Source organism: Dendrobates tinctorius, unplaced genomic scaffold (assembly GCF_039654945.1).
Source record: "Dendrobates tinctorius isolate UK_male_01 unplaced genomic scaffold, ASM3965494v1 ptg000086l, whole genome shotgun sequence".
Lineage (NCBI taxonomy): Eukaryota > Metazoa > Chordata > Amphibia > Anura > Dendrobatidae > Dendrobates > Dendrobates tinctorius.
Window position 1 is genome coordinate 28,307,687 of NW_027361754.1, and position 25,859 is coordinate 28,333,545.

General features: G+C 48.5%; 1 protein-coding gene across 5 annotated transcripts in view; it reads left to right on the forward strand.

The window, feature by feature from the left end:
- The window catches only part of RNF214 (ring finger protein 214), a 103,375-nt gene that overhangs the window by 61,326 nt on the left and 16,190 nt on the right, over nt 1-25,859 (forward strand). For 4 of the 5 annotated variants that reach the window (XM_073585231.1, XM_073585230.1, XM_073585232.1 and 1 more), the window contains 6 exons: nt 7,249-7,339; nt 7,531-7,629; nt 8,126-8,367; nt 8,698-8,839; nt 22,059-22,151; nt 22,239-22,316. In XM_073585231.1, coding sequence (XP_073441332.1) covers nt 7,249-7,339; nt 7,531-7,629; nt 8,126-8,367; nt 8,698-8,839; nt 22,059-22,151; nt 22,239-22,316 — 745 coding nt within the window. The remainder of the gene's footprint in view (nt 1-7,248; nt 7,340-7,530; nt 7,630-8,125; nt 8,368-8,697; nt 8,840-22,058; nt 22,152-22,238; nt 22,317-25,859) is intronic. The other variant, XM_073585233.1, reaches the window with a different exon arrangement.

A 25,859-nucleotide genomic window follows, 5' to 3' on the forward strand; every position in this document is an offset into this window, starting at 1 on the left:
TTCGGTCTGAGTGTTTTCTGAATCTTCTGTGTCATTGAAATATTCCTTCAGGCGCAGTCTCCTGAAATAATGTTCCATATCACTGCAGAGTTCAGTTTTATCTAGGGCCTTAGTGGGACAAAATGAGAGTCCTCTAGAAAGCACAGCCAGTTCCACTTTGTTGGGTTTATAATCTGAGAGATTGATGACACAGTTAGATGCTTTTGTGTCTCGAATGGAGTGGTTGTCCAAGTTGTCAGGTTTTGAATTTGTTTTGTATCTGTTTGTATAGAGTGCTGAATTGAGGCCCAATCTGTGTAGTTTCTTTTCCTTGTTATGAACCAGAAAGGTCCGTAGTTTGTTGTAGTATTGTTGTAATTTTTGCTCTGTGCTTTCTGTAAGTGTTTACCTCAGAGTTTCAAATTGCCCCTGGACTTTACTCCTTATGCTGTAGCAGACATGTAAAAGGTGGTTCCTTAGTCTCTCAGAAGTTTTGGTTTCCCGCTGGGATTCATCTATTTCTAACAAGTTTTGGGGTCCAATTTCTCCTGTTACCCTTGTGAAAATAAAAAAAATTGGGGGGAAAAGATCATTTTCTCTATCGCTTCATTGGGGGACACAGGAACCATTGGTGTATGCTGCTGCCACTAGGAGGCTGACACTATGCACATAAAAAAAGTTAGCTCCTCCTCTGCAGTATACACCCCACTGACTGGCACTAAGTTAATCAGTTTTAGCTTAGTGTCAGTAGGAGGTGGACACGGGTCTTCCATTAAACCCATATCTACCTCAATGTGTGTAGTTTCTTTTCAGGTACCAGGAGGGATACAGTGTGAAAGGTCACTACTGTAATCCCACGCAGATACTGAGTACGGCGTGTACTGCCACCCCGTATCCTCATAGGTCTAGTCGGCAAGACCCATATCCCTAGCACAGAAGCGTGCTTAGGTGATCCCGTCCTAGCCCATCGTCTCCCATCCACTCACCCACCAGAGCCTGTTAGTTGGAAGAGACGTTGATGTCCTGCAACGGACGTCTAATATCACCGGGATGGAGAGGTATGTTTCCCTCTCTTCCCTGGGTCCCTTCAAGACTACTTCTTCATAAGGAAATGGTCAGAGGAAAAGAAGAAGGTGAGTATGGCCTTAGGAGACCCCCTTTCTCAGCATTTACTCACCACTTCCCCAGAGTCTTTGTGGACCCGCACAGCCGCCCACGGTCACCAGGTTTAATCTAGGCCCCGGCTTATATTTGTGCCTAGCCCTCACCGCCCTTCCACACCTGGCTACCGTTTTATTAGGATCCGGCAGATGGCTCCGGTGGTTTTAGGGCCTCTGCGCCGCCCCCCCCCCCCCCCCCCCCATCGTCGGTCTCCAGGGATTAATCTAGGCCCGGCTTCAATTGTGGCCTAGTTTCCTCCGTGGCTCCGCCCCCTTCCTCTCAGTCTTTGTGCGGGCTTTTCTCCCACCCGTCTTCCCTCCACTTCCGCCTCCTGTCTTGATAGCTAGCTCCGCCCACTCCACCCGGCCTCAGCAGACAAGCGGCGCAGGCAGGGAAAGAGCTATCACCGCCATCTTTCTGCCCCCACACCTGGCGGTTAGCTCCATCTCCTTTCTGGCTTTAGTGAGCGGGCTTTTCGTAGCAGCCCACCCTCCTGCAGCGCGCCCTTTTCATATACGGACCTCCGGCATCCTCCCTGCGGTCGCCTATTTTCCTGAGTGTGATCCCGGACAGTGGCTTTTCCCTACAGGACCTGCTTCTCTCCTACAGCCTGGAAGCAGTCGGACAGGATATTGTGAGTAGCTCTGCAGACTGACACTCTCCTCTGTTTTCTCTCACTGTCCCCTAACCTTCTGGCAGTCAGTTAGTGGGTCTGCTCATCATGCTTAAGCACAAAGGAGAGCCTTCTCGCCCTTCGGCTTCCTCTTCCTCTACTCTGGTCAGATGCTTTGTGTGCTCCTCTTGCAAAAGCAGACTTCCTTCAGGTCAGTCCTCTCCGCTCTGTCAGGACTGCAGCAACCGCACTGTACCCACTACCCAGGAGTCCCTTCCCACTCCAGGCGAGACCGAGACCCCTATCTCAGGGTGGGCTTCTTCGCTGTTGCAGTCTATGGCGGACCTCACCAGGGTGTCGCAGACCCTGGTGTCCGTACTTGACAAATTGCCCCTTCCGGCCCCCGCAGTTGCCAGTGGGTCACAGGTTTCTCCGCCCGGCCCTTCCAACACAAGCCATTAGAGATCCAGACAGGAGCACCGTTCTAGGTCCTCTTCCCGCTCCATCTCACCATCCGGCCTTTCATGGCGAGATCCCTCTTCCGGATCCTCCTCTCCTGAATCAGGCGAAGCATCTTCGGATGCGCTTTCAGAGGATGAGTCAGACCTAGATTCAGAACAAGCCTCCAACATGAGAGATATGGTCCAGAGCCTTATTGTTGTGGTCAATCAGACCTTAAGCATCAAAGATACCTCTATGGAACCCGCAGATGAGGCGGTTTCGTTTAGACAGTCAAAACCACCTTCCAAGGTCTTTGCCTCACATAGTAAATTTGTGGAGGTACTCAAGAGGGTAAGGGAGAACCCTATCAGATGCTTTCAAAGAGGGAAGCGCCTCTGTATCCTATATTCCTTCTCCCCTGAGCTCACCGCTAAAACTGGACTACTTCCCCGGCTGTGGACCCTCCAGTTTCAAGACTGTCAACCAACACGGTCCTCCCGCTTTCTAATGCAGCATCCCTCAAAGACTCCAACGATAGGATGATAGAATCACTGGCAAAGTCAGGTTTTGAAGCGGGTGCTTCCACATTATGCCCGGCCTTTGCTTCTACTTGGGTCTCAAAGACCATAGCCAGATGGGCCAAACGCCTTCGTAAGGGCATTCTTTCGGGAGTTCCGAGGGAGCTAGCCGACCTTGCAGACCAGATCTCCTATGCAGGGAAATATTTGGTATCTGCCTCCTTGGATGCTGCATCCTGCGCTGCTCAGGCGTCCAGCAATATGTTGGCAATCTGGAGGAGTATTTGGCTCAAAGCATGGCAGGCAGACCTGTCGTCAAAGAAGTCGCTTAACAGCCTTCCCTTCCAGGGAGACCGCCTATTTGGCCCCATGTTGAACCAGAATATTAAAGAGTTCTCTTCTCCCTCAGTCCACACCTTGTCGATTTTCCCGGAGGCGGCGGCAATTCTGCCCCTTTCGCCGTCTCGCGGCGACGGACGATTCTTCCAGTCACCGCAGGTCGCAGACCCGACAGGTCAGAAAAAAGGCTTCCTTCAAGCCCACTCTTTCCTGGCGTCCTCAAAGCTCCCATGGTAGGTTCACCAGTCCCAGACCTGGCAGATCTTCCTCGGCATGACTCGGGACAAAGTATCTCCCAAGCTGGGTGGACGTCTCTTGTTTTTCAGGGATGTTTGGCTCGCCCAGGTGGAGGATGCATGGGTCAGGGAGGTAGTATCCTCAGGGTACAAAATAGAGTTCGCTTCGCGTCCCCGGGATTGTTTTTTCGAATCCCATCCTCCAAAAGATCCTGCTCTGGTTCTGGGTTTCTTTGCGTCCATCGCCTCCCATCTCAGTTCAGGGGGGTTATCGTCCCTGTTGCGCTTCACAAATTTCTATTCAAACCTGTTTATAGTGCCAAAGAAGGTCGCCGCAGTCCGGCCCATTCTGGATCTGAACTTGCTGAACAGAAGAGTCCGCCTGCGACATTTCAAGATGGAGTCCCTCCGCTCAGTAATTGCTTCCATGGAATTCCTGTGCTCCATCAACATTCAAGACACCTACCTCCACGTTCCGATCTTTCAAGCTTATCAGAGGTTCCTGCGTTTCGCAGTACAGGGGAATCATTTCCAGTTTGTCGCCTGCTGTTCGGCCTTGCAACATCTCCCAGGGTCTTCACGAAGATCCTGGCAGCTTTGATGGCCATCTTGAGGATCAGAGGCCTAGTGCTCATTCCATACCTCGACGACATCCTCATCAAGGCGCCTTCTCTCTCAGGCCCAGGAGAGTCTGACCATCGTTGTCGACTCCCTGGCCGGTTCAGATGGCTTGTCAACAAGAAGTCCTGCCTTGTTCCGACTCCGCTCCTTGTCTTCCTAGGCATGCTGTTTGACACCTGACAGGCGAGGGTTTTTCTCCCCGAAGAGAAGACAGCAATTATCCAGCAGGGAGTTTGTTCTCCTCAAGGCCTGCTGCTTCCTTCCTTCCGTTCAGCAATGAAGGTCCTGGGCAGGATGTGGCAGCCTTGGAAGCAATCCCCTTTGGAACAGGCCTGTCCTGTCACTGGATCGTCCGTTTTGTCTCTACCCACAAGTCAAGCTGTCTCTTGACTGGTGGCTGTCATCTCCTCTCATCTTCCCTCCTGTTCATTGGCAAGTGGCGATGACGGACACCAGCCTTCTCAGCTGGGGGGGGTTTCGCCATTTGATAGTTCAGGGGTGTTGGACGGCGCAGGAGTCCTCTCTACCGATCAACATCCTTGAGATAAGGGCCATCTTTCTGTCCCTCCGTCACTGGGAAAGGCTTTTCAAGGGTCTACCAATCAGGGTTCAGATGGACAATGCCACAGTGGTGGCATACGTCAATCACCAGGGAGGGACCTGGAGTTCCCTGGCGATTGCCGAGGTATCCAGGATCCTACTCTGGGCGGAGACGACTGTTCTGGAAATATCCGCAGTGCATATTCCCAGCATGGACAAAGGGGCTGCCAATTTTCTCAGCCGCGAGGGTCTCGCAGCAGGAGAGTGGTCCCTACATCAGGAGGTTTGCCTTCGATGAGTAACTCCAGATGTGGACCTCATGGCGTCCCGGTTGAACAGGAAAGTTCCACGGTTCGTCTCCAGGTCCCGCGACCTTCTTGCAGTGAGTGCCGATGCTCTAGCCATTCCTTGGTCGCAATTCCTGCTTCCCTACCAGTTTTCTCCCCTTCCCCTTCTTCCCAGGCTGTTGAAGAAAAACAAAGCGGAAGGGGTGCCGGTCATTTTGATCGCACCGGATTGGCCCAGAAGGTCTTGGTTCGCAGAGATTGTCATTCTTCTGGCAGGATGCCCCTTGGAGGCTCCCAGAGAGGCCAGATCTTTTGTCACAAGGATTAATCTGCCACCAGAATTCTTGGTCGCTTAATTTGACGGCGTGGCTGTTGAAACTGCAGTTCTGAGAGCGTCCAGTTTCTCCGATTGGGTGAAATGCACCATGATCCAGGCTAGGAAGCCGTCATCTTCCAGGGTCTATTATCAGACCTGGAAAGCTTATTTCCGCTGGTGTGATTCCAATGACATTCCGCTGATCACTTTGTCGCTTCCTTCCATATTGGATTTTCTCCAAGCGGGACTTGATGCTGGCCTTGCCCTTCATTCTCTAAAGGGTCAGGTATCAGCCCTCTCCATCCTCTTTCACAAGTTCTTAGCCTCCCGCTCTCAAGTAAAGACTTTCCTTCAAGTATTGGTGCATGCGGCTCCCCCTTACCGGAATCTAGTGGACCCCTGGGACCTCAATCTTGTTCTGGAGGTCATGAGGGGTTCTCCCTTTGAATCTCTCAGAGAGGTTTCCCTGTCAATTCTGTCCTGGAAGGTGGTGTTTCTTGTGACTATCACCTCCATTAGACGCGTCTCAGAGTTGGCGGCTCTTTCCTGTCGCCCCCCTTTCTTGGTTCTTCACCAGGATAAGGTGGTGTTGCGGCCTCCGCCTTCTTTCCTTCCCAAAGTGATATCCACTTTTCACTTAAATGAGCGTTTTGTCCTCCCTTCCTTCTGTTCTCCGATTTTCTGGAGCTTTCATTGAACAGGCTAGACCTGGTCAGGGCAGTGAGGAGCTATCTGGCTAGGACCGCTTCCTTTAGGAAGACGGATCTCCTATTCGTCATTCCAGATGGTGCGCGAAGAGACCTGCCAACCTCCAAGGCCACGATTGCTCACTGGATCAGAACCTCAATTTTGGAGGCTTACCGGGTTATGAACAGAGTGCCTCCTCCTGGGATTAAGGCTCACTCTACCCGGGCAGTGGGCGCCTCCTGGATGGTACACCATGGGGCTTCCGCCCTACAACTTTGCAAAGCGGCAACCTGGTCTCCACACATTTGCCAAATTTTACAATGTCCATATCTACGCTTCGGCGGACGCCAGCCTAGGCAGAAGCATCTTGCAGGCGGCAGTGGTGAGTTCTCTGACCTGAATGGAGTTTTCTGCTGTTTCCCTCCCCAGGGACTGCTTTGGGACATCCCATGGTTCCTGTGTCGCCCCAATAAAGAGATAGAGAAAGCAGGATTTTTGGTTGCTTACCGTAAAATCTGTTTCTCGGAGCCTTCATTGGGGGACACAACACCCTCCCTTGTTTTTACAACTCCTGTTCTTTCTTCTGTGTGCTATTGGTACAGTTTGAGTTGTCTGTTTGTTCTTTCTATCTTGTTGCTTCTCCTACTGCTTTCTCACTAACTGATTAACTTAGTGCCAGTCGGTGGTGTGTATACTGCAGAGGAGGAGCTAACTTTTTTTATGTGCATAGTGTCAACCTCCTAGTGGCAGCAGCAGCATACACCCATGGTTCCTGTGTCCCCCAATGAAGGCTCCCGAGAAACAGATTTTACGGTAAGCAACCAAAAATCCTATTTTTGTGAAAAAAATATTTTTTATTTTTATGTATCTGTGCTATAGACGTCTGTGAAGCACCTTGGGGTTCAAAGTGCTCACCACACATCTAGATAAGTTCCTTAGGGGGTCTAGTTTCCAAAATGGGTCACTTGTGGGGGGTGTTCCACTTTTTATTCACATCAGGGGCTCTCCAAACTCGACATGGCGTCCGATCTCAATTCCATCCAATTTTGCATTGAAAAATCTGTGGTTTACCTGCATATATAGGCTATCAGCATACTCAGAACAAATTGTACAACAACGTATGGGGTCCAATTTCTCCTGTTATCCTTGGTAAAATAAAAAAAAATTGGATCTGAAGTAAATTTTGTTGTGAAAAAAAGTTAAATGTTCGGTTTTTTTTAACATTCCAAAAATTCCTGTGAAGCATCTGAAGGGTTAATAAACTTCTTGAATGTGGTTTTGAGCACCTTGAGGGGTGTAGTTTTTAGAATGGTGTCACTTTTGGGTATTTTCTCTCATATAGACCCCTCAAAGTGACTTCAAATGTGATGTGGTCCCTAAGAAAAAATGAGTATCATAATGACCGGCATGGGAGGGTCTTCAGGAGACCCTTAACTATCATAGCACCCCGCGATCAGTCGGTAACTTTGCTTTGTAGGTGGTCGTATATATACATGTAATCTCTTATCAGGGTGGCGCCTCCTAATTTGGAATGGATTACGATGAAGCAGAGGTGGGAGGCCAGGCTTGCCGGTATCCAGCAAATGAAGGCAAATCTTCAGGTAGGCAGTGACTTCTTTTCTCAATCACTAGTCAATGCCGGGAGATGAAGGTTCACAACTGGATTTAGACATCCATTTTTTCCTGCAGCGTCATTAAAAGGGGAGTTGAACCATTATATGGCGTCCATTCTGCTGTCTACATACTGGAAGCAACAAGATTCTTTATTCTTACTTATTTCTGTCCCTTTTAGGAGCAGTTTGAAAAGCAAATTAAACAGGTGAAGAACGGCACCAGACTGAGCAGTTTACCCTCCATATTGGCGCCAGATTTGACTCCTCCGCCATCTGATGTAAGTTTTTTCACTCTCCACCCCGCCTCATCTGGAGTTTATTGGGCACTTTATCACAGAATAAATGAAGTTTATTGCCCCTGTTAAGTTCCTCTTCCCCTTTGATCAGCACTGCGGGATAATTCATTAAACTAGCTGGACATTTGTCTTTTTGCAGCAGTTTTGCTATGTTAGGGTCTGTGCACGTATGAACATGTACAGAAGCAAAAGAGCCCCCTAACATTGCCACGGGTCCCCGTTTATAGTTTTCTTATCTCTGCCCGGCTGTTATGCTTCCCTATATTATTTATTTAACTGAAACAGCTAAAATGCTGATCGTTGGGAACCATTTTTAAAGGGATTCACTGTCTTTTCTTTGCTTGCGATTTGACAGCACTAATATTAAAAGGAATGTGTTCAGAGACTTCCTGATTTGTTACACATTTCTTGTGTGCGTCCCTTTTTAGCATTGAATTGATATAAAATCCAATGACTCACTTTTCTTTCTTGTCTCCAGCCCAGCCTCATGTTACACAGAATAGCTCTAGCCCCTGCTAAGATGCCACCTGCAGATGTGGGACCCCAAGGAAAAGCTCCCCAGCCATACCAGCATTCCCACCCAATGGCCTATCCTACATTACCTTTCCCTGGTAATATGGCCTCAGCTCCCAGCGTTTCTGACAGTCCGTGTTTGGCTGGCACAGACAAACTGAGCAAAATCCTTGAGAAGCTGCAAGCCAGGTTCCCACAACACGATAAGTAAGTCACCCCGACAATGCAGGGGGCTCAATGCAGCTGTCCTGATATTTGCGCCTTCATTTGCTGCTATCGTCCATTATCTTCCTTTAGTTATTACTACATTGTTATGATGTTGAAGCATTATTCATTTTATTATTAACGTCCTCCAGCTCGATCTCGAGCCTTGGTGACTTGATGGATGAACGCTCTGTAGGAAGATGGAATTTGTGCAGCCTGGATAGGTCCACCATGGTTTTCTCCGCCGTTATTTGTTGAAGCATTAGGTTTATCATTATCTGCATTCAGGTTTGTTTTTTCTTTACTTTTCCTAATTTGAGATCTCTTGTTTAGGGGGCACTTAACCGATATCCTTCAGCAAATTAAACAGAAACGTGGCACCCTGTCAGGCCTCACAGTGGAGGCCTTGTTCCAGCTTGTTGAAACACACACGGAAAATCTTCAACTAAAAGAATCTGCAAACCCAGCGTCGAGGGTAGGAGTGGACATATGGCCGTCACGGTTTGCGCGTGTGTCCTGTGTCAAGGACTTCTCGGGTTGCAGTTCCATTATGGGTTTGCTCCTTAAGAAAGGGTCTAGGGAGGCAGGTGTTGGGGTCCCCTCTGCACAACTCCAGGCTCCCCTCCTTTGGGAGAGGAGCCATTCTAGATTGGCTTTGGTTTCACTTGTGTGGATGCCGGGAACATGAGTTGCGCTTTCCCTGAGCTTCAAAAAAGAGGAGCCACTAGTCCCAGTCCCTCGCTGTGGCAATTTGGCTCGGAAGGATAGGGAATGGTTTGGGGGCCCTCCTCCTTTCGGAGTGGGCTTTGATAGACCACATCCTTGTGCACTGTTTTTTATGTGGCACCCTTGCATTTTTCATAGCATTTGGGGACGATTTGGGGCTTTCATTAAAAAGAAGTAAAGGGCTTCAGATTATTGGTGGCCTATTGTTATGTATTAGATTGGTGCAGTCTGACTCTCCACGCTCCCACCTCTAGGACAAGCTCTGCAGCATCTTCCATTTGGACATCGTGCCATCTATTTGGTAGCAGGATATCGCATTCACCACCAAATAGACGGTGTGTAGCTATATGGCGTGGGGAGACACAGAGAAGCCTCTACCCTTTGCAGAGTTTATATCATAGACAAACTACATCCTCATGGGATTCTGCTGAGCTCACATCTCACAGCTTTCTCTGCTTGTCCAGTATTTCTGGTGGTCTGCATTCTGGGAAGAGTCATCCTTGGGGTATGTTAATACAGACATATTTTCTGACCATGCAACGGACCAATTGTAGTCTGTGCTATTACACACAGTCCTCGGGTCTGACTGTAAAAATCTCAGAATCCCTCAACCCCTACCCTACCTCACATTGAAACCTTACTAACCTTATTAATCTTAGTTGCACTCTTTCGTCTCCTTCTTTTAATTGTGCCCTCTGCCTTTCCAGGCCATCCCCCTCCCCCAAGTTCCATCACTCTCATCCCCTTCTTTTGAGGTCCACACCATCAGGCTCTACCGTCCCCTCTCCCTCAGAGTAGTGGTCATATATCGGCCCCCAAGCTCACCTACCCAATTCCTCGACCATGTCTTTGCCTGGCTGCTGCACTTCATGTCCTCAGAACTCCAAACCCTTATCCTGGGAGACTTCAACATCAACATTAACAGCCCCACTTCCACATCTGCATCCCAGCTTCTATCACCAACCACTTCTCTAGGCCTCTCACAGCTCTCAACCTCTGAAACACAGACGGTAATAGCCTTGACCTTGTCTTTGTCCGGCTTTGTTGAATCCCTTACCTAAATAATTCACCCCTTCCCCTCTCTGACCACAATATTCTCTCACCCACCCCAGCACATGCCTACCTGCCACACATTCAGAAATCTACATACCATTAACCCTCATAAACTTTCAAACTCCCTACACTCATCATTGTCACCAATCTCCACTTTTTCCTGTCTTGATCTGGCTGTACTCAACTACAATGACACTCTCTGAAGCACCCTTGACCAAGTAGCGCCCCTCACCCTCAGAAGCTCCAAGCGCAGAGTAAAACAGCCCTGGTTCATATTGCAAACTCCAACAATGCTCTAGGAGTGCTGAACGCTTATGGAGGAAAACTTGTACACCAGAAGACTTCACCCACTTCAAATTTATGTTAAGAACCTATAACTCTGCCCTCCACCTCGCCAAACAGACCTACTACACCACCCTGCTCTCCTCACTATCCAACAACCCCAAGAAACTTTTTGACACCTTTCACTCCCTCCTCAGGTCAAAAGCACAAGCCCCTATCACAGATATTGACCTAGCCTCCCACTTTTTAAAGAAAATAGATAATATTCATCAGGAAATCCGCTCCCAGCCACTGAGTGCAGTGATTCCCATGCATTTCCCCTGGCTCACTCTCCACATTTGATCCCATCACAGAAGAAGTCATCTCCAGGCTCCTCTCTTCGCACCCGACTACATGCATCACTGACCCCATTCCCTTGTATCTCCTCCAGTCTCTCTCTTCAGTCGTCACAACTCACCTAACTACAATCTTTAATCTCTCCCTCTTCTCGGGCAATTTCCCATCCTCCTTCAAACACTCTATCATTACTCCATTATTAAAGAAACCCTCCCTCGACCCATCCTGCACAAACAACTACAGACCAGTCTCCAATCTCTCCTTCATCTCTAAGCTCTTGGAGCACCTTGTCTACTCCCGCCTTGCCAGTTAACTCTGCACTCATTCCCTCCTAGACCCTTCACAGTCTGGCTTCTGCCCCGTACAGTCGACAGAAACTGCACTCATCAAAGTTACCAATGATCTTCTGACAGCAAATTATAATGGTGACCACTCTCTCCTCATTCTTCTCGACCCTTCCGCAGCTTTTGACACTATTGACCACCATCTCCTACTCTCTAGGCTCCAGTCACTAGGCATTAACCCCTTAGTGACGGAGCCAATTTGCACCTTAATGACCAGGCCAATTTTTACAATTCTGACCACTGTCACTTTATGACGTTATAACTCTGGAACGCTCTAACGGATCCTGCTGTTTCTGAGATTGTTTTTTCGTGACATATTTTACTTCATGTTATTGGTAAACCTTCTTCGATATGACTTGCGTTTATTTATGAAAAAAAGGAAATATGGCGAAAATTTTGCAATTTTCAAACTTTTTAATTTTTATGCCCTTAAATCAGAGAGATATGGCAAAAAAAATACTTTATAAATAACATTTCCCACATGTCTACTTTACATCAGCACAATTTTGGAACCAAATTTTTTTTTTGCTAGGAAGTTATAAGGGTTAAAAGTTGACCAGCAAATTCTCATTTTTACAACAAAATTTACAAAACCATTTTCTCGTTCGCCTTATTGGGGGACACAGAGACCATGGGTGTATGCTGCTGCCACTAGGAGGCTGACACTATGCACAAAAAAGGTTAGCTCCTCCTCCGCCGTATACACCCCACCGACCGGCAGGAAATTCCTCAGTTTAGCTTAGTGTCAGTAGGAGGTGGACACGGGTCTTTTATTAGACCCATATCTACCTCAGTGTGCGTCGTTTCTTTGCAGGTTCCGGAGGGATACGGAGTGAACAGTCACATCCGTACTCCCACAAAGAGACTATGAGTACGGCGTGTACTGCCACCCCGTATCCTCATAGGTCTCCGGCGCAGGACCAGGAGCCTCGCACAGGTGCGTGCCAGCCGCACGGACGGTCCTTGCCCCCCGCCTCCCACCCTCTCGCCTACCAGAGCCTGAAGGTTGGATGAGGCGCGGATTTCATAGAGACAGACAGCGTGGGATTTTCAGGTACCTTTATTGTAAGGCCCCCTGCCTGGGTGAGTATGTCAGTCTTCCCTCGGCGTTTTCTCTTGGAGCGGTCGCCAGGGGGACCACGTTTGGGTCCCTGCACGCCCCGCATCCCCCCACGGTCACCGCATCCATGCAGGCCCCGGGTCTTCACGGGCCTCGTTCTGAGCTTCCCCCCCTTTTTTCCATCTCGGCAGGGGTAGCGCTGGAGTCGGGCAGTTCTGGGCAGGGACGCGGCCCAGTGTTGCGTCGCGTCTTCCGCGCCGACCCCCTGCTGACAGGCGGCCGCCGCAACTAATTTAGGCCCCGGCTTGTGTTCGGGCCTACCGCAGCGTCGCGGCCACGCCCCCCGCCCCTTTCTTCTAAGCGGGCTTCTCTCCCGCTCTCCCCAGGCCCTCCCCCCGCCTTTCCCTCTCCTGCCCAGCATATTATGGCTAGAGGGCAGCAATTATTAACCCTGCGAGGAGCTCCGCCCTTCCCCGGGACCCGCGCTTTTCTACAGGCAGGCGCCATCTTCACAGCCTGCCAGCCGGACGCAGCTGGAGACGCTCCCTTGCCCCTGAGCAGTTTCTGCAAGCAGCTTTTTGCCTCTTTGGGACGGCCAGCCAGACTTCTCCCTGATCTGCATCCCCGGACAGGTCGAGCAGCATCGCTTTTGGGGACACCGGACCGTGAGTAGCTCTGCACGGCAAACTGACCCTTCTCCGCCCTCTGTCCCCCAACCTTCCGGCACTACCTCAGGGGTCAGTCCTCTCCCTGGACTGTAGCAATCCAATCCAGCCCGACGCCGCTCAGGAGCCATCCATAGCCCCAGGGGTGAGTGAGCCCCCCTTGCCGGGTTGGGCCTCCTCCCTATCACAGTCGGTGGCAGACCTCACCAAGGTGTCTCAGTCCCTAGTAGCCGTTCTGGATAAGTTGCCCTTGGGAGCTTCTGCGGGACCTAGCACGTCCCAGGACGTCCCATCTGAGCCAGCCAGTGTCAGTCGCAAGAGACCCAGGCAGGATCTCCAGGCGGAGTCCTCTCCTCGCCCTACCTCACCCCATACTCCCCAGCAGTCTCCCTCTCGGGCCTCCTCTCCCGAGTCAGGTGAAGCGCTTTCGGAATCTGAAGGGGTCTTAGAGCTGGATTCGGTTCAGGATGCGAACATGAAGGTTACGGTGCAGAACCTCATTGCCGCGATTCACCATACCTTCGACATCACTGACGCCCCTGCGAAATCCTCAGATCAGGAGGTTTCGTTCAGACGGGCGGAAACACCTTCCAGGGTGTTTTCCTTTCATTCCGAGTTTGGGAAGATTTTTACCAAGGAAAGGGAAGATCCGACTAGACGCTTTCAAAGAGAAAAGCGTCTCGGCGTGCTGTATCCGTTCGCTAAAGAGCTCACGGACAACTGGGCCGCTTCTCCTTCAGTGGACCCTCCCGTATCCAGACTCTCTAATAATACTGTTCTTCCGCTGTCGGGTGTAGCGTCTCTAAAAGATTCTAATGACAGAATCATAGAATCCCTAGCAAAGTCTGCCTTCGAGGCGGCATCTGCGGCGGTATGTCCAGTCTTTGCTTCATCTTGGGCAGCAAAGGCTATATCCGCTTGGGCAGAGGACCTTCGGCAGGGCATTCTGGATAAGGCACAATCGGAGCATTTGGCCGATCTCGCCAATCAGATTTCCCATGCGGGGGATTATCTGCTTTCTGCTTCCTTGGATGCCGCATCTTGCGCGGTTCAGGCGTCAAGCAACATCGTGCCAATCCGACGTACAATTTGGCTCAAGGCCTGGCAGGCGGACTTGTCCTCTAAAAAGTCTGACTAATCTACCTTTTCAAGGAGTGCGTCTCTTTGGGTCCCAATTGGACCAGATTATTAAGGACGCTACTGGAGGTACGAGTTCTCTTCTCCCCCAATCCAAGCCTCACAGACCTCCTCCAAGGCGTCAGTTCCGTCCCTTTCGGTCTTTCCGCCGTTTCAATGCGGCGGAAAACCCTTCCAACCAGCAAAGGCCACAAGCACGTCAGGAAAGAAAGAAGGTCTCCTTCAGGCCCACTCCGTCCTGGCGGTCCCACTCTTCCCAGGGAAGACCACCCAGATCTAGATCTGGACGGTCTACGTCCGCATGACTATCATCGGTCTTCCGTGGGTCCCTTCCAATTGGGAGGTCGACTTCTTTTCTTCAGCGACGTCTGGTTCGCCTCAGTAGAGGACGCTTGGGTCAGAGAGGTTGTATCGACAGGATACAAAATAGAGTTTGTTTCTCTTCCACGGGATCGCTTCTTCCATCCCGTCCGCCACGGGATCCTGCCTTGATCCCGGGGTTCGGTTCGGCCATCGCCTCTCTCCTCAGCTCTGGGGTGATTGTGCTCGTTCCTGAATCGGAACGATTCACAGGGTTTTATTCAAACCTGTTTGTGGTGCCGAAAAAGGACGGGGCGGTTCGACCCATCTTGGATCTCAAGTTACTCAACAAGAGAGTTCGCCTCCACCACTTCCGGATGGAGTCGGTTCGCTCGGTGATTGCCTCCATGAAGGAGCAGGAATTCATGTGTTCCATAGACATCCAAGATGCCTATCTACACGTGCCCATATTTCCCGGACATCCGAAGTTCCTGTGGTTTGCGATTCACCACGAACATTATCAGTTCGTCGCGCTCTCTTTTGGGCTCGCCACCGCTCCCAGGGTCTTCACGAAGATTATGGCGGCGTTGATGGCCTTGTTGAGGATCAGAGGTCTTGTTCTTTTTCCGTATCTCGACGATATTCTGATCAAGGCTCCCTCCTTTCATCAGGCCCGCCTAAGTGTGGCGATCGTTCTAGACACCCTGTCCAGTTTTGGGTGGATCGTCAACCGGAAAAAGTCCTGTCTGATCCCTACTCAACGCCTTGTGTTTCTGGGCCTTCTTTTCGACATTCGTCGGTCAAGGGTATTTCTCCCACAAGACAAGATTCTTTCCCTGCAGCAGGGCGTCCGATCACTACAGATCGCACGGTTTTCATCTCTCAGGACAGCCATGAGGATTCTGGGGAAGATGGTGGCAGCAATAGAGGCAGTTCCCTTTGCCCAGTTTCACGCCAAGCCCCTCCAGCAGGCCATTTTGTCCAGGTGGAACAGGTCGGCTCTGTCTCTGGATCGTCCGGTTCGTCTTTCATGCCGGATCAAGCGGTCTCTCAACTGGTGGTTGACGTCTCCCCTCATTCTCTCGGGGTGGTCCTTTCTTCCCAGATTGGCACAAAGGACGCCAGCCTCATCGGCTGGGGTGCAGTGTTCCGCAATCACTGTTCAGGGTCGATGGTCGACTCAGGAATCAGCTCTGCAGATCAATGTCCTAGAGATACGAGCGATCCTTCTGGCTCTCGTCCACTGGGAACGGCGCCTCAAGGGCCTGCCTGTCAGGATTCAAACAGACAATGCCACAGCGGTGGCGTATATCATCCGACAAGGGGGGACACGGAATGTCTCAGCTCTGGCGGAAGTGTCCAGAATTCTTCAATGGGCAGAGACCTTTGTTCCAACAATTTCCGCGGTTCACATTCCCGGCGTGGACAACTGGGCCGCCGATTTTCTAAGCCGCGAGGGTCTCGCGGCAGGGGAATGGTCCCTACATCCGGAGGTGTTTCATCTGCTCTGCCGTCGGTGGGGAACCCCGGACGTAGACCTCATGGCGTCTCGCCTCAAAAGGAAGGTACCACAATTCGTGTCCAGGTCTCGGGACCCCCTGGCAGTGGGCGCCGACGCTCTGGCCGTTCCTTGGTCACAGTTCGAGCTCCCCTACCTGTTCCCTCCCCTGCCTCTTCTTCCCAAGCTGTTGAAGAAAATCAAGGCAGAAGGGATTCCAGTCGTCCTCATCGCCCCGAATTGGCCCAGAAGGTCTTGGTTCGCGGACATTGTCAACTTTCTCGCGGACGCCCCCTGGAAGCTTCCCGACAGGGCAGATCTGCTGTCGCAAGGCCCAATTTGCCACCCCAATTCTCGGTCGCTCAATTTAACGGCGTGGCTGTTGAGACCGAGGTTTTGAAACGGGCAGGATTCTCTGACCGAGTGATTCATACCATGATCCGCGCCAGAAAGCCTTCCTCTTCCAAGATCTATTACCGTACTTGGAAAGAATATTTCTCCTGGTGTGAGGCCAATGACATCGCGGCCATGGTTTTTTCGCTTCCTTCTGTTCTGGCGTTTCTTCAGACAGGGCTGGATGCGGGGCTTGCTCTCAGTTCCTTGAAGGGTCAAGTTTCGGCACTGTCCATTTTATTTCAGAAGACGCTGGCCTCCCGGCCCCAGGTCAAAACCTTTCTTCAGGGTGTGGCTCACACGGTTCCTCCGTACCGAGCGCCCGTGGATCCTTGGGATCTTAATTTCGTTCTTGGGGTTCTGCAAGGTCCTCCTTTTGAACCTCTCAGGGATGTTTCCCTTGCCCTCCTTTCTTGGAAGGTGGCCTTTCTGGTGGCCATTACTTCCATCCGACGTGTGTCAGAATTAGCGGCCCTTTCTTGCCGCTCTCCCTTTTTGGTACTTCATCAGGACAAGGTAGTTCTGCGGCCTCCGCCCTCTTTACTTCCGAAGGTGGTATCTTCGTTTCACCTCAATGAGGACATTGTTCTGCCATCCTTCTGCCCGAGCCCAGCTCATCCTCTGGAGCGATCCTTGAACAAGCTGGACCTGGTCAGGGCATTGAGAGTCTATCTAGCCAGGACATCTTCCTTGTGGAAGTCAGACTCTCTGTTTATCATTCCAGACGGTGCAAGGAAAGGTCACCCAGCCTCAAAGGCCACTATTGCTCGCTGGATCAGATCGGCAATTTTGGAGGCATACCGGGTCAAGCATCGTGCAGCTCCTTCAGGGATCAGAGCGCACTCTACCCGGGCGGTGGGTGCCTCCTGGGCGGTGCGCCACAGAGCTTCCGCGCTGCAGCTTTGCAAAGCTGCAAAGGGTCTTCGGTTCACACTTTTGTGAAATTCTACAGGGTCCACACCTACGCTTCGGCGGACGCCAGCCTAGGTAGAAGGATTCTGCAGGCCGCGGTGGTGAGTCCACTGGCCTGATGGAAGTTTGTTTCCCACCCCAGGGACTGCTTTGGGACGTCCCATGGTCTCTGTGTCCCCCAATAAGGCGAACGAGAAAAGAGGATTTTTTGGGTTGCTTACCGTAAAATCTGTTTCTCGGAGCCTTCATTGGGGGACACAGCACCCTCCCATGTTCTACAACTCCTGTTCTTATGTTTGTCGATTGGTTACAGTTGAGTTGTTCTTTCTGTTTTCAATCTATTCCGTTACTTCTCCTACTGCTTTCTCACTAACTGAGTAATTTCCTGCCGGTCGGTGGGGTGTATACGGCGGAGGAGGAGCTAACCTTTTTTGTGCATAGTGTCAGCCTCCTAGTGGCAGCAGCATACACCCATGGTCTGTGTGTCCCCCAATGATGGCTCTGAGAAACAGATTTTACGGTAAGCAACCCAAAAAATCCTGTTTTTTTCTAGGGAACACATCACATTTGAAGTCACTTTGAGAGGTCAGTATGACAGAAAATACCCAAAGTGACACCATTCTAAAAACTGCACCCCTCAAGGTGCTCAAAACCACATTCATGAAGTTTATTAACCCTTTACTTGCTTCACTGGAACTGAAGCAATGTGGAAGGAAAAAATTTACATTTAACTTTTTTTTACAAACATTTTACTTCAGAACCAATTTTTTTTTATTTTCACAAGTGTAAAAAGAGAAAATGAACGACAAAATTTGTTGTGCAATTTCTCCGGAATAAATACGCCAATACCCCATATGTGGGGGTAAACCACAGTTTGGGCGCAGGGCAGGGCTTGGAACGGAAGGAGCGCCGTTTGACATTTTCAATGCAGAATTGGCTGGAATTGAGATCGGACGCCATGTTGTGTTTGGAGAGCCCCTGATATGCCTAAACAGTGGAAACCCCCAACAAGTGATCTCATTTTGGAAACTAGACCCCTTAAGGAAATTTTCTTGACATGTGGTGAGCACTTTGAACCTCCAAGTGCTTCACAGAAGTTTATAACGTACAACCGTGAAAATAAAAAAATCATTTTTTTTTCACAAAAATGATCTTTTCGCCCCCAAATTTGTATTTTTACAAGGGTAACAGGAGAAATTAGACCCCCAAAGTTGTTGTGCAATTTGTCCTGAGTATGCTGATGCCCCATATGTTGGGGTAAACCACTGTTTGGGCACACGTCTGGGCTCGGAAGGGAGGGTGCACCATTTGACTTCTTGAATGCAAAATTGGCTGGAATCAATGGTGGCGCCATGTCGCGTTTAGAGACCTCCTGATGTGCCCCTGATATTGGAAACCCCTCAGTTCTAGCTCCAACCCTAACCCCAACACACCCCTAACCCTAATCCCATCCCTAACCCTAATTCCAACCCTATCCCTAATTCCAAGCGTAATGGAAAAATGAAAATAAATATATTTTCTTTATTTCACTATATTTCCCTAACTAAGGGTGTGATAAAGGGGGGGGGGGTTATTTACTATTTTTTTTATTTTGATCACTATGATAGGGTTTATCACAGTGCGTGTAAACAGAAAGCGGCTCCAGCGCCCATCCGAGCGCACAGAGTCAGTCATGTCCATCATTTTTTGTGAACTTAAAGGGTTTGTTTTATTAACCCCCTAACCCTCAAGGGTGGTTTGCACGTTAATGACCTGGCCAATTTTTGCAATTCTGACCACTGTCCCTTTATGAGGTAATAACTCTGTAGCGCTTCCATGGATCCGGGTGATTCTGACATTTTCTCGTGACATATTGTACTTCATGTTAGTGGTAAAATTTCTTTGATATAACTTGCGTTTATTTGTGAAAACAAACGGAAATTTTGAAAACTTTGCAATTTTCCAACTTTGAGTTTTCATGCCCTTAAATCACAGAGTTATGACACACAAAATACTTAATAAGTAACATTTCCCACATGTTTACTTTACATCAACACAATTTTTGAACCAAAATTTTTTTTTGTTAGGAAGTTATAAGGGTTAAAAGTTGACCAGCAATTTCTCATTTTTTTTACAACACCATTTTTTTTTTAGGGACCACATCACATTTAAAGTCACTTTGAGGGGTCTACATGATAGAAAATACCCAAAAGTGACACCATTCTAAAAACTGCACCCCTCAACGTGCTCAAAAGAACATTCAAGAAGTTTATTAACCCTTCAGGTGCTTCTCAGAACTTTTTTGAATGTTTTTAAAAAAAAAAACATTTAACTTTCACAAAAAAATTAATACAGGTCCAATTTTTTTTATTTTACCAAGGTTAACAGGAGAAAGTAGACCCCAAAAGTTATTGTGCAATTTGTCCTGAGTACACTGGTACGCCATATGTGGGGAGGAACCACTGTTTTGGCGCATGGCAGAGCACAGAAGGGAAGGAGCGCTGTTTGACTTTTTCAACGGAAAATTGGCTGGATTTTAGATCGGACGCCATGTCGCGTTTGGAGAGCCCCTGATGTGCATAAACAGTGAAAACCCCCCACAAGTGACCCTATTTTGGAAACTAGACCCCACAAGGAACATATCTAGATGTGTGGTGAGAACTTTGAACCCCCAAGTGCTTCACAGAAGTTTATAACATACAGCCTTAAAATTAAAAAATCATATTTTTTTTCACAAAAATGATCTTTTCACCCCCAATTTTTATTTTCCCAAGGGAAACAGGGCCCCAAAAGTTATTGTGCAATTTGTCCTGAGTATGCGGATACCTCATATGTGGGGATAAACCACTGTTTGGGCGTATGGCAGAGCTCGGAAGGGAAGGAGCGCCGTTGGACTTTTTCAACGCAAAATTGGCTGGAATCGAGATTGGACGCCATGTCGCGTTTGGAGAGCCCCTGATGTGCCTGAACAGTGGAAACCCCCCACAAGTGACCACATTTTGGAAACTAGACCCCCCCCAAGGAAAAATAAAAAAAATCATATTTTTTTCCACAAAAATGATATTTTCGCCCCCAATTTTTTATTTTCCAAAGGGTAACAGGAGAAATTGGAAGGGAAAGAGCACCATTTGACTTTTTCAACACAGAATTGGCTGGAATTGAGATCAGACGCCATGTCGTGTTTGGAAAGCCCCTGATGTGCCTAAACAGTGGAAACACCCCCAATTATAATTCCAACCCTAACCCCAACACACCCCTAACACTCCCCTAACCCTAATCCTAACTTTAGTCCCTACCCTTACCCTAGCCCCAGCACTAACCCTAACTTTAGCCCCAACCCTAACTCTAATGGGAAAATGGAAATAAATACATTTTTTTATTTTATTATTTCTACCTAACTAATGGGGTGATAAAAGGGTTTGATTTACTATTTATAGGGTTTTTATGTTTGGCAGCTGTCAACCAATAGTTTTTGCATCACCACATTTTGAGAGCTATAATTTTTCTATATTTTGGCCCCCAGTGTCACGTGAGATCTTATATTTTGTGGGACGAGTTGACGTTTTTAATGGTACCATTTTCGGGCACATGACATTTTTTGATCTCTTTTTATTCTGATTTTTGGAACCCAGAATGAACAAAAATCAGCGGGGGGGGGGGGGGTTATACCGTTCCGCGTGTGGTAAAATTGATAAAGCAATTCTATTCTTTGGGTTAGTACGATGACAGCGATACCTCATTTATATAATTTTTTTATGTTTTGACGCTTTTATACAATAAAGACAATTTTAGGTATTTTTTCGCTGATGACGCTGTATGGCGGATCGTTTTTTTGCGTGACAAGATGACGTTTTCAGCAGTACCATGTTTATTTATATCCGTTTTTTGATTGTGTGTTATTGCACTTTGTTTGGTGGTATGATGATAAAGCATTTTTTTTTAAGGGGTTCACTAAAGGGGTTATATAGGGTGAGTCGTTACGGACACAGCGATACTAAATATGTATACTTTTATTTATTTTTTTATTTACATAAATCAATTTATTGGGTAATATTTTTTTTCTTTTATTTAATAATTTTTACAGATACACATGTTTTTGTGTTCACTTTTTTACATTGTCCCAGGGTGGGACATTACTATGCTTTGCAGAGCACTGTGTCAGATCAGCGATCTGACAGGCAGTGTAGGAGGCTTCTCAGCGCCTGCTCTCAGCAGGCACTGAGAAGCCACCTCCCTTCAGGACCCGGAAGGACCCCGCGGCCATCTTGGATCCGGAGGCCTGCAGGGAGGAGGCTCTCGGAACAACGCTATTACAACGCGTTGTTCTTAGGGTCTCAGGGAAGCACACAGGGAGCCCCTCACTGCGCGATTTTTCCCTATGTCACCGGAACACTGCGATCATGTTTGATCGCAGTGTGCTGGGAGCTGTCAGTGACCGCTCCTGGCACATAGTGCCGGGTGTCAGCTGTGATAAGGGGTTAAAAGTGTAAAAAAAAAAATTCTAAGTGCTTGTAAACCAAGCAAATTTGCATGTTAGCTGTTGTTAAAATGAACATGTCAACAGGTTTTCCCATATAACGTAGGACCAGCACCTGTACTCCCTCATATATAGCATTCTAGAAAGCTGTATATATGTCCCGAATGTGCTCAGCATGCGTTCCGGTCCGATGGGCGTTTCAGGTATTGATTCAGCACCTCCTCTCTTCTTGCAATCGCCATTCTCCTTCTTGCCCCTACAAGCTCCTCCGATGCTGCCAAAGTAAAGCTTCCTCTGCTAGTAGAATAGGAAAGTGGGCAGTTTTGGTCAGCGTCTTAACCATGCCACTGGTCTGATCTTTTAATCATCAGGAGTGCACCGCTCCCCGAAAAGCAGGGAGGCAGTGTAGCCGTCTGTTCCTGAAGACAGAAGCTACTTTACATAGTGTGCTAGATCAAAGCTACGCTGCAGAGGTTTTACTTGCTAATGCATTGCATTTTGCATATTTTACTTGATGTCCTGTGTTTTTCAGCATATCGGCCATAGCAGACCACAGTATCCAGCTGCACAAAGAACCACTGCGTTCCTGCCCCCAGCTTTTGGAGGATATCCAGGGCGACCACAGGTATCCTAAAGCATTTTTCTGTAAGTAAAGCCATTCTACAGTCTCTGGGGATCATAAAACAATTTTCACTTAATTTTTTCTTTTAAGGTGTGCTTCATATGCCAAAAGATTGTACAGCCACATGACCAGCAGCCTGTATCCTGTAACCATGCCATACACCGAGAGGTAAATATCGAGCAGCTCTACCTATTTGGTGTGTTCTCAAAATATATTCCAGTTCCCGCAGCTGCATGTCTTGCGGCTGTTCGAATGCCACAACGCATGCAAGGATTTCCTGTTTGTTAGACAATCCCTGCATGTGTTGTAGCTGTCTAACAGCCATGAGACATGCAGCCGCGGGGACTCAAACATATTTTCTCTGTCGATTCATTGGGGGACACTTGAAACCATGTTTGTACGCTGCTGCCACTAGGAGGCTGACACTATGCACAAAAAAGTTAGCTCCTCCTCTGCAGTATACACCCCACCTCCCTGCACTAGGTTAATCAGTTTTAGCTTGGTATCAGTAGGAGGTGGACACGGGTCTTTCACTAGATCCATATCTACCTTGGTTTTCGTCGTTTTCCTGTAACGTCTCTTTTTCAGAAGGATCTTCTCCTCTACCTCTGTAGGGATACCGTGTGAACAGTTATAACTGTACTCTCCGTAGAGACTATTAAATTCAAAGAAGCTTTATTGCCAGGAACAAATAAACATTAGTTTTGCCAAAGCACGTATACAGTAGGTAGTAGGAGCTGTGGGGATAATGGGTGGGGAATGTAGGAATGATGGATGGGGCACATGGTGGGGGCTAAGGAAGTCCATGGCATATCATGGCTGTCTTTTCTCTAAGGCCATGGCACGCACTCACATACTTTGCTGCTATCTCCATCGCGCTTTCTTCTTCCTTCATGGAGCTTAAATCCGGGAAGAGATCAGATAGTCTCCTGAAGTGAGTGTCCCTCACTGCTGAGTATTTGGTGCAGTGTAGCAGGAAGTGAGTCTCATCCTCCAGGTCACAATGTAGGCACAGTCTGTCTTCCCCAGGATTGTACCTCTGTCTGTGCCGGCCAACCTTGATGGTCAGATTGTGGGCAGTGAGTCTATACCGGCTCAGGATTTGGCGGTCTCTGGGGTCCGAGAGGTTCTCCAGATATGGAGCCAGTCTGTAGTCTCTCTGTAGACTCTGGTATATGGTCAGTTTCTGAGAGCTGCTGATGTTGTTCTTACGGTCATTGACGTACCTCTCCTGCCCCTCGTCTACTATCTTCCTGATTCTGGCATTTGTCAGGTTGCTTTGGTTGACGGTTCGGTCAGGTTGGGTTTGAGTGAGCTGTTCCAGGAGCCCTGGTTTGTGGGGACCACCTATATGTAGTATGGTTTTAACGTGATGGGAGCTTGGGTTGCTACTTTGTAGGTGAGCCAGGAAGGACAGCACCTTCTTCAAGACTGCTAGGTGCAGTGGGAATCTGCCCAGCTCAGCCCGGCAGGCATTGTTGGTGGTTTCCCCCATTGGACCTGGAGAAGGTGTTTACAGAATTCCAGGTGGAATATTTCTGTTGGACTGGAATCCCACTTTGACAAATCTGGGTATGTTTAAGGGCCCCAAACTTCATTGCCGTACAGGAGGATTGGGTTGATTATGGCATCGAAGATTTTTAACCAGACCCTCACTGGCGGCTTCAAATGGTAGAGTTTCCTTCGGATGGCATAAAAGGTTTTGCAGACTTTGTTGTCTCTATGGCTTGTTTGAAGCTCCCTGACTGGTGAATTTCCAGGGCCATGTAGATATATTTGTTCATTTCTGTAAGAATGCAGTTGTTTAGCAGGAATGGAATGTGGTGGTTCGGTCTTGGCTTTCTCCTTTGGAACACCATGATGTTGGTTTTCTTTGCATTGATCGGTAGTGCCCATGTGGTGCTGAATTTGTCCAAGATTTTCAGGTTTTCTTGGAGACCTTTCTCAGTTGGTGACAGCAGCAGTAGGTTATCTGCATACAGCAAAAATTTCACCTGGACGTCACGGAGTGTGAGACCTGGTGCCGTGGAAGATTCTAAAGCTGTTGCCAGCTCATTGATGTTAATATTGAAGACCATTTGACTTAGGGTGCAGCCCTGTCTTACTCCGTGGCTCTGCTGGAAATCAGCCATTCTTCTACCATTCACACTCACGCTGCAGCGGTTCTCGGTGTAGGAGCTTTTGATGACATCATAATTCTTTCCTCCTATTCCGCTCTCCCGCAGTTTCAGTAACGGGCCTGGGTGCCACACCGAGTCAAAAGGCTTTCTAAAATCCACAAAACAAGTGTACATCTTCCCGTGCTTTGTGTAGAAGACGTGACTCTGAATGAGGCTGTGCAAGATATAGATGTGGTCGGTAGTACGGTGGTTTGGCATGAACTCTGCTTGACTTTTACTGAGGATGTTATGCTCGGTGAGGAAATTGAGGATCCTTTTGTTCAGGATGCTGTTGAACAGTTTTCCCGGGTTGCTGCTGACACATATTCCTCTGTAGTTGGCAGGGTCGTATCTGTCCCCACTCTTGTGAATGGGTGAGATGAGGCCTTGATTCCAGGTAAGATGGAAGTAGCCAACACTCAGCGCAATATTGAACAGTTTACCAATTGTTGCTTGTATTTCCATTGGGCTGTATTTCAGCATTTCTGGTGGGATTCCATCCAGGCCACTGGCTATTCTACACCTTATGGAAGAGATTATCTGTAAGGCTGGATTCACATAGCGTTAATGGGCTGCGTTTAACGTATCCGTTACATAGCGGCATTAACGCTATGTAACTGATGCGTTAATGCACCCATACACAGCTATAGACGAGTGCATCGCTAACGCATGCCATAATCGGCATGCGCTAGCGATGTGCTGTCATTCTGTGACGGAGCCTCGGACGCGGGCTGCAGCGTCCGAGGCTCCGTCACTGCTAGCGCAGGTGAAGTATCTGCGCTAGCGGGAGGACATAACGCGATTGTGTTATGCTACAGCCTTAACACAGTCCGTCAGCGCTATGCGTTGAATGGACTGCTGTTAACGCTATGTGAACCTGGCCTAACTTCCTGTAATGTGACTTGTGTATCCAGTGGGTTTTGGAAATGTTTGACTTTTTCCTCCATTGCTTTTAGTTTTTCCCCTTATGCTTTTCTGTTCTTAGTTTAGTTCTTCCTTTGGGATGTCTTTGTAGAGGTCTCTGAAGTTCTGAAGCTAGATATTGCCATTTTGGATATGGATGTTGTTTTTATTGCTTTTTGTGCCCATGTGGTTCCATAGTTCCCAGAAGGAGTTGTCTTGAAGGGCGTCTTGGAGTTGGTTAACTTTGGTGGCGATGTAGCTGCTTCTTCCTCTTGAGGATGGTTTTGTATTGCCTTTGTATGGTGTCGTAGACATCCCTCAGTCCCGGATGGTTGGGCTCTCTGTTTTTCTTATTTGAGGCTGTTCTATGGGCAGCACAGTGGCTCAGTGGATGGCACTGCAGCCTTGCAGCGCTGGAGTCCTGGGTTCAAATCCCACCAAGGACACCATCTGCAAGGAGTTTGTGTGTTCTCCCCGTGTTTGCGTGGGTTTCCTCCGGGTACTCCGATTTCTTCCCACATTCCAAAGACATGCTGATAGGAAATTTAGATTGTGAGCCACATCGGGGACAGTGATGATAATGTGTGCAAACTGTAAAGCGCTGTGGAATATGTTAGTGCTATATAAAAATAAAGATTATTATTATTAT